A 17,453-nucleotide genomic window follows, 5' to 3' on the forward strand; every position below is an offset into this window, starting at 1 on the left:
TTACAATAATATTAATGTTTACAGTTAAAATGTACAAAGTTATTGTTCCTCACTACCACAAAAGGACCAAAGACCCTCTTAGCGAAAATCACAAAATATGTATTCCTGTGAACTAGGCAGAAAGAAATGCAGTTTTAAAAAATATAAAAACCAGTTTTACTACAAGGCAAGGCAGCAGAGGGTATTAAATTCTTCATACATCTGCAGGCAGAAGATAAAGAGAAAAATCTGGAATATGACTGCTTGATTTCTCATTTGGGGATGGATCACGGGGTCAAAGCAGACTGAGAATATCTATCTCATGTAAGTGAATAAATAATGTGTAAGCCCAGAGAAACTCTTAAAGTCTTGGTGGTCTGGAAAAGCTGAAAGATATGGGCACAGAGTCAAAAAGGATAAATTCTGGAAATTTTTCTTCCAGCAGTTTAAGATTTTGCCAAGGTGGAAAGTGGAAAGAGAGTAATGAAACTTATTTCCACATACATGCAAACTAGTCATTTAATCAGAAGGCAACAGGAAAGGTAGGATGTAATTACAAATTCATAGTAACATATAAACAGAACATGCAGAAACTGATCACTGAAAGTTATGGGAAGTCAAATTCTGGTTGTGCATAAATCATTCTCACTAGTGAACTGATCTGGGCTACCAAGTTATCTAGTATTACATTTCAATACACAATCATGCCCAAACACACACTGCTTAAATATTTAAATAAATTTTAGACTACTGCTTCTGTATTTGAATGAGCAATCATGCAAAATAACTGTCTTGTGGGTGGGGGAATCTTATTTTGAAAAAGTTAAAGTTATTTTCTGATTTTCTGTGACCCTTCCCCTTTCGAAAGACTTTTAAAAACTGAATCACTGGTAAGTACACAATTACAAAGTTATTCATGATTGGGTTTCAGTCCTACAATGTTCCAACTCCCTGTCCTTTCATCAGTGTACATTTCCCACCACCAGTGTCCCCAGTTTCCCTCCAGCCAGCCCCACCCACAACCAGCCTGCCTGTATAGTAAGGACTTGATTCTCTCTCTCTCTCTCTTCTTTGTCTCTCCCCTCTCTCTATTCTCTCTCTCTCCCTCTCTCCTCTCTCTCTCTCCATCTCTCTCTCCTCTCTCCATCTCTCTCTGTCTCTCTCTGTCTCGGTCTCTGTCTGTCTCTGTCTCTGTCTCTGTCTCTGTCTCTGTCTCTCTCTCTCTCTCTCTCACACACACACACACACACACACCTTCTGGGCATTCTTGTTTGCAGTACAGATACTGAAAGGTTATCATGTATATCCCTTGATTTAATTTCAGCACTCATTTCTTGTCCAGAGTGATGATTTCCAACTATAAATAATTTATTTTTATCCCTCAAGCATTTATGCATTGAACTTTCAGGAAAATGACAACTTACTGGGTTGCCACATGACAAAAGGTATTTACATAGACCACGGAGGAGGGCTGGAGCGATAGCACAGCGGTAGGGCATTTGCTTTGCACGCAGCCAACATGGCCGACCCGAGTTCGATTCCTCCGCCCCTCTTGGAGAGCCTGGCAAGCTACCGAGAATATCTCACCTGCACGGCAGAGCCTGGCAAGCTCCCCGTGACGTATTCGATATGCCAGACACAGTAACAACAAAGTCTCCAATGGAGACGTTACTGGGCCCGCTCAAGCAAATAGATGATCAACGGGAGGGCATTTACTTTACTTTACTTTACTTTACTTTACTTTACTTTACTTTACTTTACTTTACTTTACTTTACGGAGGTTCACAAGTTAAACACCACAACCTCCAGGTCCTCATTGCTTTCTCCCTATCCTACAGGAAGTAAGTGCAAGATTTAGAGGAGGGAACAGGCATATCCTGATGTCTCTGATTTGAGTCTGGAAACCTTCGTGACTTCATCATAATTCACAGGCACCTCCAATTAAAACGCAAATAGGGTTTGATTCTTTTACGGAAACTGTGCAAAAGCAATGACTCACAAACTGGGGGTGCTTGGGACACCAGAAACACAAGCATGTCAGACAGAGGGTAAAGTTCTAGGTCTGTGGGTGAATTCTAACAAGTCACTTCACGTCGTGTAATGCTTAAAAGCATGAGCGATGAAAAACATGTAGATGCAATCTAATTAACAGTCTAAAACTGGTAGGTTTGTTAAAAAGATAATAATAGGACAAGATAATAACAGGACCAGGAGAAAGAAGGAGTAGAAGAAGTCTGGAAGGCCTAAGAGTGAGAGAAACATTACTCCCATCTTTTCTCAGGCCCAGAGATGCCTAACTTTACTACTGCTCTTCTCCCACAATCCTTTCTCCAGGAGAAGGATTTGCTGTAGTAGTTTGATGACATGAAAGGATCCCTAGTACAGCACTCGACACAGAGTAACATTCCAGATGCTGAGTGGTAACCATAGGAAGTCAACTTTGGAGGAAACTTTTCCCAGTTCCCTGGCAAAACTTACATTCCATTCTTTAAGTTTCCTGCCTCTTCCTTCTTCTTTCCCTGGTTCCCTCACTCTGTTTCTCTAGAATTTTAGGGCCTCTTGATGGTTTTCTGATTTCTGGGATTATTTAATAACAGATTTTTTTGGTTAAGAGTCTTTCCAGTGATTAATTTTGCATACTGGAAGATCTGATCTCAGCAGATCTTCTTTTTCTTTTTCTGGTTTTGGGACGACACTCGGTGTGTGCAGGGGTAACTTCTGGCTCTGCACTCTGGAATCACTCTGCTTGGTGGGGCTCCGGTGGTCATATGGGATGCTGGGGATCAAACCCGGGTCGGCCATGTGCAAGGCAAGCATCCTACCTGCTGTTACTGCTCAGGCTCCAAGCACAGAATCTCTTAGATTCTTTTTGTTTTTTGTTTTTTTGTTTTTTGCTTTTTGGGTCACACCTGGCAATGAACAGGGGTTACTCCTGGCTCTGCAATCAGGAGTTACTCCTGGCGGTGCTCAGGGGACCATATGGGATGCTGGGAGTCAAACCTGGTCGGCCGCGTGCAAGGCAAATGCCCTACCCGCTGTGCTATCTCTCCAGCCCCAGAATCTCTTAGATTCTTAATAACTAAGATTCAGGGTATAAATGAGAACTTTTGGAAAATATTTCCCTAAATATACAACTGAAAAAGGCTAACACAAAAATAAGTATTTGCCTTCCAAAATTATTTCATTTCAATAAATCGGAGCAAGAAGAGCAAAGACTGGGTGATTCATTCATCTGTTATATGCAAAGAAATAAAACAAGGGGAGAGACAGTATCGATTAGTGACATATCCTTTGCCTTATACTATAAAACTCAGATTTAAAAGAAGGGTTAAGGGGGAGATGATGTAGATTGCACTAGAAGTGACATAAAGGACATGTTATATCAATAAAACAATAAGTATTGATAAAATTGCGCCATGTTACCTAAACTATAACCTACATATGAAATATAAAGACCAGCAAACAAGTAATTAGTTTTAAAATGAGTGGAAGAAATTCCTTGCATACCATCAGAACTCCAAAGTGTGTGAGGTGGTTACACAAGCAAATGGTTTCAGGTGCTTCCAAGTCTCTCTGTGCAACACATCCAGAAGTATTCCAAAATCCAGAACCTTCTGTGGGAGTAAGTCAATAAAGAGGGTGAATAGAATAGCAGGTCCATGCTTTTTTTACAATGGATAGCATCATCTTTATAGAAATATGCCTGTCTCTTCTGCCTTACAGTTTATTTGTCATAGAGATACTACTTGGAAAGCTGTTCAATCTGAGCCCGACAGGAGTCTTCAGCCGCCTTCTACTGAGATGCCTCCGGGGTGCTGGAGAATGTTCGGTTCAAGTTTATTCCAATATATTTTAAAGCCAGTGTCCATAGAAGAAGTGTCTTTTTTCTAATATATTAAGTATTAATGAAGTGTCCCTCCTCTTGGAGAGCTCGGCAAGCTACTGAGAGTATCTCGCCTGCACGGCAAAGCCTACCCATGATGTATTCAATATGCCAAACACAGTAACAACAAGTCTCACAATGGAGACGTTACTGGGCCCACTCGAGCAAATCGATGAACAATGGGAGGACAGTGCTACAGTGCTACAATGGAGTGTCTGGAGAGTGTCCTTCTTCCTCACTTTAGGTCAATCTTTGTTTTTATGAAGATGTAAAGATAGTTTTACTGACCTTGGAACATGCTATTAGGGGCATAGAGGTTGTACTGGGTGACAATTTATTATGATGAGATATAAGATAAGAGAAATTTATAATTTCACAGACTAGTTTAAGACTACAAAGCAGTATCATTTTTAACTGTGTCTAATAAATCAGAATCTTCATAAAAACAGTGCAACTAGAAGCCAAACAACAACAAAATCTCCAGCTATCAGAGGACCATCAAGCTAGGGCTATAGGATACCTTCCAACTACATTGCTACTGAGTAATCTACGCTGGCACTGATGTGTCAGGGCGACTCCTGTCCCTCTGGGACCCCCAGGGAAGGTGAGCCATGAAGAGCAGAGGTGGTAGGTCACCTGCATGTCCTTCCCTACCAAGTGCTCTCCAAACCAACACTGAGTCTCTTAGTTTTGCCCTCCTCATAGCACAGAGGTAGGGCGTTTGCTTTGTGTGCAGCCAGCCTGGCTGAGCCGGGTTCGATTCCCCCACCCCTCTCGGAGAGCCTGTTAAGCTACCAAGAGTATCTCGCCCGCACGTTAAAGCCTGGCAAGCTCCCCATGACGTATTCGATATGCCAAACACAGTAACAACAAGTTTCAAAATGGAGATGTTACTGGGCCCGCTGGAGCAAATTGATGAACAATGGGAGGACAGTGCTTTGACAATGCTCTTGCTCATCAAATGTCATGGGGAGGCAACTCATAAAGCTGTCCAGGGGTTCTTGGAAGTGGCCCCTTGAAACGTAATCAAAGGAGGTTCCATATTGGCTAAACTATTCTCTCTCATGGACTTTGCAGTGAAACGCTTTTACTCAAGCACTTGCCGTACCACCTTTTCAACTATTTCTGCGTTTAGAAACCTCTAGCTTTCCCCTAGCAATTGGGGGTCAAGAAGCAGCCTTTTAAATGCCTGTCTTGAGTATATCAGATAAATTCACAAGTGTGGAAAACTCAAGTGTATATGCACATTCATCTAAAAGTTGCAATAACATGCAAATTATATTTTAATAAGTAACTTAAATCAGAGGTGGATTAAAACTTTCAAATTGTCACGTTGCTTCTTGTTACAAATGAAAAGAAAGTAGAAGTCACTTTTGAAGACTTTTAAAGGAAATTTGGCAGCTCCCTTAGCATCACACTTACATTGTGAGTCATTCTGGTTTGGGGCGAGATGAAAGGAAATCAGGGTGTTTAACAATGCTTCAAATGCAGTTGTTATTAAAACAGCCAATATTTTAAATCTTACCGTTTTTGTTCAGATCCCAGAAGGCACAGATGGAATGAGGCACTGGCTACATTAACATAAGAATAAACATGTGAAATTGTGTTTAAAATAAACGAAACATCAAGTGATTAGCATTCACGAAGAGAACAAAAGCTAAGGGTTTCACAAAGAAGTGAATCATTATTATCGGGGAGAGAGCTCAAGGGGGCTCCAAGTTTTGACACCTGGCATTTCATGGACCCGGAGATGTGATCCTCTTGGTCCACAGCCTCACTGACTCTAGGTAGCTTCTTGCTCAGCCCCACCTGTGGTCCTAGTGGTCTCCGACACCTGAGCAGTACTTCATCACTGAGCCGCAGCATGGAACTATCAGGCCCACAGAGTGAACTGAATATATCTGGGAATGACCCTACGTGACCTAAGCACTGCTGGAGAGCACTCCTTGAAAAAAGAAGGAAAAATAACTTTATCGGTTTTAGCCATACCAATATGACCTAGGAATGGCAGGCACTTTAGAACAATCTCCTTTCACTAGAATTCATGTGGAAATCAACTATAGCTTCATAAGAAATCCTGCTAACCACTTATCTGTGGATCACTAGAGATATTTCAGCATAAATATCATTCTTTGTAAAGAACCAAGTTCCTTATAAATTCATCTCAAAATTCTATGTTTAGAAATACACCTCCATAGCAAACAAATAAGGTCTATCGATGTCCACAGCTGCATTATTCACAATAATCAAAAAGGTGGAAGCAATCAAGGTGCCTGTGTCCATCAGTGAATAAATGGATAAACAAAATTGGTCTGTGGATTTTATTTTTGTTGGCAGTCTGCATATGAATTGAATACTATCCAAACTTAAAGAGGAAGGAAATTCTGACACAAACTATAATAAGGGTGAAGGTTAGAAATATCATGAAGTAAGGGCTGTTACCAAATGGCAAATTCTATGTGATTCCACTTACAGTAGGTTCTGGAGTAAATGCATGGAACAGAGCTTAATTGTTGTGGTTAGGGGCTGGAGGAGAAATAGGCAAGTGTTTATTGGGGACATAAACAATGAACACGAGACAGTCCTGGTGATAGATATGGTGGTGCTTACTAACAATGCCACAGAATTGTATGCTTCAAATGGTTATGAAAGTAAATGTCATGTTATATACATTTTATCACAATAAAAATCCCTGTGGGATCAGAAAGATAGTACTGTGGGTAGGGTTCTCACTTTGTGCATAGCCAACCCAGATGCAATCCCATCACCCCATACGGCCCTCAAACCCATCAGGACTGATCTTTCAGCACAGAACCAGGAGTAAGCTCTGACTACCTCTAGGTATGGACCAAAAAACAAACAAAAATATTCTCTATGCATTAAGTTGCTGAAACAAAAGAATCCAAAGGATAGACTAAGGGGCTCTCAAAGGGTTTTAGTGACAAAGCAGAGCTGGGGCTTATATGGGTTGACTTCCCAGCCTGCAACCTTATTAGCCAGCCCATCTCCTGCCTGCCTGCCTAAGTGTAGAATCCTGGCTGAGACCTTCTGTATAGAAAAGGTGGGGGATATGTGGTTGGGTCTAATATAACAAAAAAAAAATAACCCAAATAATTTTATAATATTCTAATGAAGCCAACTAAATTAAATTAATAATACGCAAAAAGAGAAATAAAAGTGATCATATTTGCCAAGATTTTAGACCACTTCAGCCTCTCAGAAAATAAAAATAAATAAAATTATCCCTGTCTGGTTTCTATTGCTTGTTGCAATGACTTTTGGCTTTAGAATATAACCAAAAGTTTCCATAATTAGACAGTTAAGATGTATCTATATCCAATTTTTTCGAGTATTATATGTCATTCCTTAAAACAATTGGGCTGGCCCTCTTATCTTCACTTCTATTGAGTCCTAAATAAAACTAACCACCCATCACCACCACCACACAACTGCCACCATGTCACGAAAGAAGTACTTGATGAGCTATATCTTTCCCTTTTTGAAAATTACCCCTCAGAAGTAAGTGCCGATTATTTCCTGTCATATTAAAAAATGGAATGGTTAGACTGGAGGTGGGTTTAAAGCACTTTCCTTGCATGCAGCCAAGCCCAGTTTGATCCCCAATACCACCAAAGCTCTCCCGTCATAGCTAAGGGTCACTCCTGAGCACAGAGTCAAGAATAGCCCCTGAGAGCACAATTGGGTGTGCCCCCCCAAACCCTAAAAATAAAAATAAGGAAGGCCCGATATCAACAATTTTCTGTAATAATCTGCCTTTCTTCTTCCATTCCCATTTGTGGTATTTTCTTACCTGAGTTCTCATGTGTTTTATTTTAATCTGAACGGGATCCTTCAGATCTTGGATGGTAATATTTCCAATACTGCATGCCATCACGTAGCTCACTAAAGAGCCTTGCTTGGTCCCTACATCCTTTTAAAGAAAAGAAACAGTGTTATTAAAAAGTACACACTTTTATTTCACTTTGGAGCTCCAAAGTAAGCAAATTGTCAGCACATTTTACACTTAAGATCTTTAATTATAGAACATCCTGTTTATAAGATCGAATTGCTGGCTTTCCTGAAAGAGCTTCGCTCTCTCCCTTATAACAAATAGGCCGAGGGAACATTAAGTGAAAATGTTTCAGGCAGCTTCAGAAAACTCCATTCTTGACACCAGCCAGTTAATACCGAAAACAATGCAACCTCATAAAGAAAACAAACACATAAAAATCTATGAAACAATTAAATCATTTCCCGACCCTATAAAGTAGATGAAGTTGTTTCCTTTACAGGAAATACACTGTCAAAAAAATTCATCTTTCACATTCCTGACAACAGTCTGATGTATTCACAAAGTCACACTAGATGTTCATTAAATTCTACAGGAATCAAGGTACTGGCCTCTGCTGTACAATTACTGGTAGCTAGGGCTTCCACATCAAAAATAAGGTGGTCAGCAAGTGACAGAAATCCATACAGTGAGATCATGCTCCAGCAAAATCATCACATTCTTTCCTTACTGTTAAGTGTTGGATCTACTGAATTACTCTACTGTAGCTCATAATTCAGTTGTTCCAAGTAACTACAGCGTTGCTTGAAAGCCGAATAATCCTCATCATCCAGAAAACACTTTCAACAAATTACTTTCATATGGTCACTCCCAATAAATTTGACAAGGGTATTCCTAGCCTTTTCTCATATATCACTCATTATCTGAAGGTAGGACAATGGGATCTGTACAGCTAAAAATTTCACTCTGCTAAAAATCTACTCTAAAAACCAAACACATATTTCCTTATAATAACTTTGACTGAGAGATGCCAAAGAGAAGGGAAAGATGGTGTAGAGAAGATAAGACTAGAAATGAGACAGTGATAGATTCTTACATCTCAGTTGTTCCAGCTTAATCTAAAACATGTGCTGACAATCTTTGGAATGAATGACAATTTAGGACTCTGATTCATTTCCTTTCATGTATTCTAGTTAGTCCCTCTCTTTACAAATGGTATAGTAGGAAAATATTTTAGAAATATTTCAAATGGTTTTAACCATTGCTCTTTTCTTGTAACAATCACAGGTCAAACTGTTTGATACAGAAAAGCATCTTCAATTTAACACAGAACTTTGATGTTTTAAAAATGGGGTCAGTGAAACTTTTCTAGATGGGCTGTACTTTCAAAGGAAACCAGAGGTCATCAGTGTTTGCTGGCAGTGAACTTTCTAGTATCTACAAATGATGCCAATAAAAATGATAATACGAGCTCAGCACAATGCCACTCTATACTGGGGATGTGCAAAGGCCAAAGGTCCTTTGAAATACTAATGAGAAAAATGATTAAAGCCAAGAATGTTGCTCACTATGTAAACAGTGTTTCCTGCTGAAATGAAAAATAAATAAATAAAAACCTTTTCCTTTAGTATATAATTTTTTTAACTCTCATGGTCAAAATTACCAGTGTGTAAAATATTTAACATAAGGAATGATAGACAAATGAACTATTAATTCCATTTCTTAATTGTATTATGCACATCTTAATATGTTTGATTTATTTTTAAAAGTGAATGTTTCCTGTCAATGAGCATAATTGTATGAAGTGAAATAGTTTTCAAATGATGCTAAAATTTTTGTTTTTGGAAAATTGCATAGGTTAACTTTTCTCTACTTCTTAGTAGATTTTCAAGGAAGCTTTGGTTTCAAATTTTTGTAAAGTGGCTTTATTTAAAATTGAAAATAGTAATTTAACAAACACGTACCTGGAAAAGTCCAGTTTTATTGAAGAAAGTAAACTGTGCTCTTTTAACTAATTCAGAATCTTCTTGACTTAAATGATCAAGTAAGTTTGGAGGCAAAATTACAGAAGCCAGGGAATCCATTTGTCCATTTTCAAAATCCATCTGTCAAACATAGAGATATACTTGGGATGCTGATTGCAACTTAATTGCCCTGACAATTTTCCTGCACATGCAAATAAGGTCAGCAGAATAACCACTGACAGTATCAATTTATCTTCTGCTACACTGTTCTTTTTTGGGGTAAACACCCTCCACAGAATCACTGGAGTTTTGCAAGTGCAATACATGAGGAAATTCACTGATATTTACCAAGGCAAATGGATAAATCTACAAATCAGTAAATATTTTTTAAGTAAAATAGTTCAATTTACCCATATCAGATCCTGGGGTTTTCTCAACAGCACTTAAGTAAAAAATCAACATTAACAAGAGATAAAAGTTAATGTGTTTGACTCCAGAAAATGAGTATCTCTATGAGGGATGAAACACCTTTTCTCCCCATAGAGATATTCATTCGTATTTCAAGAATTCTTCTGGATATCATTTTTCCTGAATCCTCAGAACAAGCCAAGATGTGTTTTCCTGCAAATATAACTGGGACAAAGACTGAAGCTGACTGAGTTTTTAACACTTAAATTGTGAAACTTAAAGAACCTTGTTTAAAACAAAACAAAACAAAACAAAACAAAAAACAAACTCAAAAAAGGTTTCTTATATCCAGATTTTAACAACATTACGTGGCCATCGCCATAGTTAAGATGCATTATGTATAACATATGTGCACTCCCTTGGGCTAAAGATGATGTTCAAGACTTCATTTGTCCCCAGTGGCAGCCACTGTGAAGCACACAGGAAGAACTTCACAAGCATGTATGAACAGATCAGAGGAGCCCTCTATAAATCTGGCTCCAGCTTCTCATCCAGTCTCCCCAACACCTTTTGATTCTCACTTTTTACTTTTTTTTTCTGCTTTTTGGGGCCAGAGCCAGAGATGCTCAGGGGATACTCCCGGCTCTTCACTCGGGAATTACTCCTGGCAGTGCTGGGGGACCATATGGGATGCCTGGGATTGAAACTTGGTCAGCCGCATGCAAGGCAGATGCCCTACCCACTGTGCTATCTCTTGGACCCTGATTCTCACTTTCTTCATCATTTGTTTTCAAAAGTTCAGTCCTTAGAGCAGCCAACTTAGCAAGAATAGGGACTTATTAAAAATGAAAATTTTAAGGAACCACCCAGGACCATCTCTGTGGACGGAATCTGTTTTTGTTAAGCCTCAAAGGTGACTATAACACAAGGTTTGAAGATCAGTAGCTTAGGATACCGCACCCTGCCTCAAAATCTTAAGCAAGTTTGTTTGCTTGTTTGTTTGTTTGTTTGTTTTCCTGACCAAACTGATCCTTACTCCCACTTTCAATTGATGTCCTCTATTCAGGCGATAATACTTGATTTCAATATCAGCTCGTCTAGGAGGTAATGTGACTACTCCCATTCCCCAGGTTCTGAAACTGTATTTACTTCATTCTATGGGTACTGCCATTGTTAATCTTAGCCAACTTTCAGATATGCAAGCCACCCTTCAACCAAGATCTCCATAAAGTAGCAACTGGTAGGTGATCAGAAAGTTTTTATTTGTCAATTAAATTACAAGTATAGAAACCCATTACCTGAAAATATGAGTCATTGTTGCTTGGAAGACCAATGCTAAAATTTAAAATTTCATGTGTCTTTGGGGACAGGGATGACACTCCAAGAGCCAGATTTCGAGTTGTGATGTTCACATGCGATGTACTGTTTAGGTCTATCTTGAAGGCCAATTCATCAATTGTTTTCAAAGCCCTAAAGAGATAACAATGACACATTTATACCATATATCAAGTCCTTGCATATACATGCCTCTGTTGTATATTTTGCTTTAGGCAAAATACAACCCAAATGAAATGATCTTGAAATTTTCTGCTCCAATAATCAATACCACACAATTATCCCAAGCAATAATAATGTCAACTAAACTATACAATCATAGTGATAGATGTATCTCAAGATGAATGTGCACTTTAAGAAAAATAAACAATTTAATATTTTTGGTAATGGTCTGTGCTCCAACAATATTAACCTTTCTGTCATCATATGATATAAAACCTCTGCTTAGTAAGCAAAAATCAAATAATATAATATATCAAAACTAATTTTTGAATTTTAAGGCACTATAAATAATTTTAATTATTATGTTGATAAATTAATTCAGAAACTATAATTTTAATCAAAAACCACTAGTCAAGAGGAATAAAGCATAAATAAAAAACTAATTATTCTAGTATCAATATTTTTTTTAAAAAATAAATGTTTACAACCAGAATTGTGTGATTTTCACCCTGACTTAAACAATTCCTTTTTAGAAAACTTGTCTATAGAATTGAGACTAATAAAGACCCAAGATGTGAGCAGATACTTGTTATATTCTTAGCAAGCTAAAAGACATACACTAATATTTGCAATAAGCTTTCTTCTCTGAAGTAATTCAATTAACATTTTTAGATTGAATAAAATACTCATGATGCCTTTCTAAAACTTTATATATCTTATGAAATAACTATAAATTTCATTTCCTCATGCAGAAAGTAGAGAGTACTTGAAGCTCACTTTGTGAAAATGATATTTAGAAATGATCTTTTTCAAAAAAATTTATTTTTCATAAAGTTGTTCAAAATAATTGATTACATTCAATATTTCAACACCAATCCCACAATAACTACACCTTCCCACCACCATTATTTCAAATTTAGAAATGAATTTTCAATAGACTTAATTATAAAATCTGGGCTCTAAGCTTTCAGCTATGTGAGAATTATTTGCTGTAACATACTTAAGCAATACATTTTCTAAAGAAAGGAAAAAACTTACTCAGAAGAGGACTCAAGTAAGTCACTGTCTGAACTGGTTAATATATTAGAAAATATAGTCATTAAAGTTGAGCCAAGTGTTATATCAATATTTTCTTCTTTATTCACAATTCTTTTGACCTGTTCTACAATACTGCTAATATTGGCTGAGTTTAAGGTCTGCCCATCACTGGTTAAGTTTAAAATCTCATTGGCAACTTCATTTGCCTCCCCTAAAAGAAAAGTTGGAGAAACAACACATTATAAAGTTTTACATGTATATTTTTGAGCATTGGCATAAATCTAAAGCAGAGCAATTCATAGTTGAAACAGCAAATATGGTTTCTTGTTTTTACCCCTTCACCACAAATTTCACATGGCAATAGTATTTCTTTATCTAGAGTCTAACTTTTTTTTTATACAATAAAAATTGAAAAACGTAGGGAAATAATTTGGAGGGACTAACATTCACAAGTGGCTCTGAGAGAAATGCCCTAAAATCACTAAATAAGTGTGCATATTTGCTATTTCAAAATTACAAAACATTAGAACAAATATTACATTATTATTTTTAAATTTTTTCAACATTTTCTAACTATCTTAAATCTCCTTCACAATGAACATTACTATTTTAAATCTTCACCGTGAAAGTAGAATGAGGGAAAAAAACAGAATTCTTTACCTTAAGTGAAACAATTCTTTGCTTAGCTTTACTACTGCAATAATATCAAACTGCCAAAGAATATGACTTAAGAGAATAGAAAGCATGAAACATAAGGCCATTTCATTTCCTCTTACAGAAATAAAAAAAAGCAGCTCACTTGAACAATTGGAGAGATCAGGAGGGTCCCAGAAGGCTACAGATGCATTGGCAGAATTTAGATGACTATGAAACAACAACAAAATGGTATATCAAATTTTGGCATACATAACAATGTAGTTGACAAAATTAGTTAATAATAAGTTTTCTAATTTGCAGGATATATCCTATTTGACAAGAAAACAATAATAACTTGAATGAAACTCTGATTAAAAATACTCATTGGAAAAAATCAGGACCATACATCAAGAAAACAAATTATGAGCAATAGGCCTTCCTCCTAAATTCATATATATCAGATTTCTATGGTTAAAGAACTCTTAAAATCAGATTGTGACATTTGTAGATGAGGATATAAGGCTAATTCAGAAATTTTCCAGGTCTTGACAGCCAGAAAGATACAGACATGATTTAAATTCAAGTAAATAAATCTCTACATATATTTCTTCCCTAACATGTCAAACACAGTCGTTTGTATATAAAATTTCTACTTGAGCAGTTTAAAGTTTCAGAACTCTCACAGGAAAACTAATGGGATATTGGGACGGAGGATGAAGAACCAGGTTTAACTTTTCTTATTCATTGTGAATCCCCTGTAATGTGAATGCCCTGCATTCAACAGGACTCTTGAGTTTTGTTCAGTACTTAGCAAAAAATCTATATACCCAAGAGCAGTGTTTCTCCATCCACCTTTATTTGTCTGTGGCTCCCACCTGACCTTGTTTCCTTCCTGTACTCCCTTGTTCTACTGGTTCAGCCCATCTCATGCCAGGGCTCCTCATTCACAAGACTGTCACCTGAGACCTGGTTTAGAAATACTGTCAAGAGTCTCCATTGGCCAACTGCCTCATTTAGAGCTTATTTTATTTTTCTTTATTTTCTTTATTTAAAGCTTATTTTTCTTTATTTAGGGCTTAATTTCTTTATTTTTCTTTATTTTATTTTCTTTTTGCTGCTTCTTTCCCCTCCAATAGTAAAGGCTCCAAATTCTTAAAAAAAAAAAAAAAACTTGGCATTTTTGGTGTGTCACGAGGCTATAAAATGTCTTGATTCATCCAGATTCAAAGGACATTGCTCTAGAGTTTCCAAACTGTTCGAGCCATCTTGGAAGAAAGCTAAATTATAATGTTTCTCAAAGTAAAAAGGCTTTTTCTTGAGAAACTCTGCCCCCTTTACTCTTTCTGCCTCCTTCCTCTCCAGGGACTGTTTACTTTGAAAATACACAGAAAACCAAGCCTGCTTTCCTTCTAAATCAACATGCACTGCAAGGGGGCTTCTATGCTACCCTTGAATGGTAGATAATGTGAACCACAAGACTCAGAGACTGATTACCATATCCGTGAAGCGAAAAAGCCATTCTTCTGCTTGCACTCTTGTAGGTATGTAGAAGGTGGGATCATTGGCCAGAGATAGCCAGGGGGGGTTTCCTCTTCAGGACAGAAAGCTGTGTGAAAATAAGAGCCACATGAGACATTTTCATCTCTATCTTGAAATCAGAGGTTTAAAATGAGAGCAGCAGATAGAGAAGGGAGCACCAAACAAAGGGTGTTTGGAGGATCCTCCCAGGAGGGGAGATACATGTTGAAAGTAGACTATGGACTGAACATGATTGCCACTCACTGCCTCTCTTGCGGACCACAACACCCAAAAGGAGAGAGAACAAAAGGGAATGCCCTGCCACAGAGGCAGGGTAGGATGGGGGGATAGGTGTGCGAGGGATACTGAGATCCATGGTGGTGGAAAATGGGCACTGGTGGAGGGATGGGTACTTGATCATTGTATAACCAAAACCCAAGCACAAAAATCTGTGAGTCTACAACTGTACCTTATCGTGTTTCACTAACAAAAAAAATTTAAAAAAATAAACAAAATGAGAGCAAAAGAACAATGTTGGTAACTGGTATTTATTTCAAACAATACTAACCTACAAGTTCCAAGTTCAGAATCTGTTAAACGTTTAGAAATTCTGATAAATCAATAGTACATTTTAGAGAAAAAATATTACATATTATAAAATAAAGGTAAAACACACATATGTATGTATACATACACAGTAAACCCTGTCATTTTAAATCATCATGACCAGATAAAATTAGTAAAAGATTTATTTTTAAAGATAAAATACAACTTAACAGGGAAATATTCCTCAAAAATTCAAAGGGTAATTTGTTCCTTATTTTTGTTTTCTGTTCAAAGACTAAAGCCTAAATGATTGTGCATCAATGGCGCCATGTCATAATTGAGTTCCAAGTATGCTTTACGTAAAAACTTTCCCTCCTCTGAAAACACCTCCTGTCTGGAGGTTAGCTGAGTAAGTGTGTGGAGATAACTGAACTGGTACTGCACATTTCACACAGACACTTTTCTCTCAAATTCTTCCACCTGTGGTTTCCAAACTGTTTGGATAAGTATCATGATATGACTCAACTTCACAAGAAAATCAAAAGTAATAGGTGAAGAAAATGAAAATCTTGTGTTTCAAAGTGGAAAAAACCAGCAAATCATTCCAGATGACTAGGGAGCAGCATTGTGGCCCTCAAATGAACATTTCAATAGCTTTCTACTCTATCGTTTGAGCCATTAAATGGTCAGGATTGGACCCTTTTATCCCAGTTGGTATAAATTTTTCTTTATGGATCCAATTACAGCAAACACCAGCATGAAGAATTTAAGTTGGTGATAACTATTATCTAAGTATGAAATTGTTATTCTAGAATTCTTCAGCTTTTGAGGATAGAGATGGAGCTGGTGGATACAGGGTCATATTCAAAACTAACCAGCAACTCTGCTGCTTCTTGGTCGATTCCTAAATCTAAAATGGCCATTTCTGTCCACTTTCCACTCCCTAAAGCCCTGTTCATTAACACACATTTTTTTTCAGAGACTCAGAAGCTATCATTAATGATGATACTGGTAACAATAATGATTCATGTTCTCCCTCCTGTATAAATTCTCTGTAATTGTGTATGTGGACACATTAGAGAAGGTTGAGTTTTTTGAGAAGTGAGATGTCAGTATCTTTTTTACACCAAAATTCTTCTTTTGATGGAGGGCAGGGGGCTCTGGGGGGGGGAGGGTTTGGTCCATATCTGGTGATGCTCAGGCCTCTGTGCTCAGGGATCATTCTTGGGGGCTCACATGTAGTGCCAGAATTGACATATGGGTCAGCATGTGTAGGGTGAGTATGCCTCCCCCTGTACATCTCTCCAGCCCCTCTACTATAATGCTGACCTCAGGCAGTAATAACTGCCTAAAAACTAAGTACCTATTTTACTCACTTTGACCAGCCAAGTTTGAATAAAGAAATGTTCCTGAGCCAGGGAAACGGCTAAAGTATCAGAGGGCATGTGTCATATAGGCAGGGATCGAGGTTCCCTCCCCAGCTAGATGCAGTTCTCATGACACCCAACACCAGTAAGCCCAAGAGGCCTGCAATAAGGGGCCTAATAACTGAACCATTATGGGCTCAAATTTCACTGCAACCAGCTGCCGGGACCCCTGAGCAATGCTTAGGTGGCTCCCCATAAGAAAAGATGAACAGAAAGAGCAAAAAAAGAATTTGTCAGTATTATTTTGTCCTAATCTCTACTAATGTACCTAATAAAGAACATAAGACATTAGAACAAGAACTTTATTTCTTCTTGCTCATAAATTTGATCATGTGAATCTTAAAACAAATCAATAAAACCTCACTGTAGCACTGTCCTCCTGTTGTTTATTGATTTGCTCATGCGGGCCCAGAAACGTCTCCATTGTGAGACTTGTTGTTACTGTGTGTAACATATCTAATCCGTTATGAGGAGCTTGTCAGTCTTCGCTGTGCGACAGCTTGCTGGGCTCTCCGAGAGGAGTGGAGGAATCGAACTTGGGTCATTCGGGTCTGCCGCGTGTAAGGCAAACACCCTACCTGCTGTGCTATCACTCCAGCCCAAAAAAGTGCTAGTGTGTTGACAAGATTATGATGACAGATGAAAATAAAGTGTATTCTCAAGTTAAAAGAAATGAATCCGAATGTGTATATGTGTACATAGACATAAAGAGCATAAATAAAGTGAGCTAAACACTATGATCTCATATGCAAGGTTCCTGAGTAACT

The 17,453-nt window shown here is 37.8% G+C and overlaps 1 protein-coding gene across 1 annotated transcript in view; it reads right to left on the reverse strand.

Moving 5' to 3' along the window:
* Positions 1 to 17,453, reverse strand: part of ADGRG6 (adhesion G protein-coupled receptor G6) — a 161,994-nt gene that overhangs the window by 25,480 nt on the left and 119,061 nt on the right. The window contains exons 10-17 of the mRNA XM_056125999.1: positions 14,690 to 14,801; positions 13,359 to 13,423; positions 12,560 to 12,770; positions 11,323 to 11,494; positions 9,617 to 9,757; positions 7,674 to 7,793; positions 5,388 to 5,433; positions 3,487 to 3,593 (exon numbers count right to left, since the gene is read on the reverse strand). Coding sequence (XP_055981974.1) covers positions 3,487 to 3,593; positions 5,388 to 5,433; positions 7,674 to 7,793; positions 9,617 to 9,757; positions 11,323 to 11,494; positions 12,560 to 12,770; positions 13,359 to 13,423; positions 14,690 to 14,801 — 974 coding nt within the window. The remainder of the gene's footprint in view (positions 1 to 3,486; positions 3,594 to 5,387; positions 5,434 to 7,673; positions 7,794 to 9,616; positions 9,758 to 11,322; positions 11,495 to 12,559; positions 12,771 to 13,358; positions 13,424 to 14,689; positions 14,802 to 17,453) is intronic.

This window comes from Sorex fumeus, unplaced genomic scaffold (assembly GCF_029834395.1).
Source record: "Sorex fumeus unplaced genomic scaffold, SorFum_2.1 ptg000061l, whole genome shotgun sequence".
NCBI lineage: Eukaryota > Metazoa > Chordata > Mammalia > Eulipotyphla > Soricidae > Sorex > Sorex fumeus.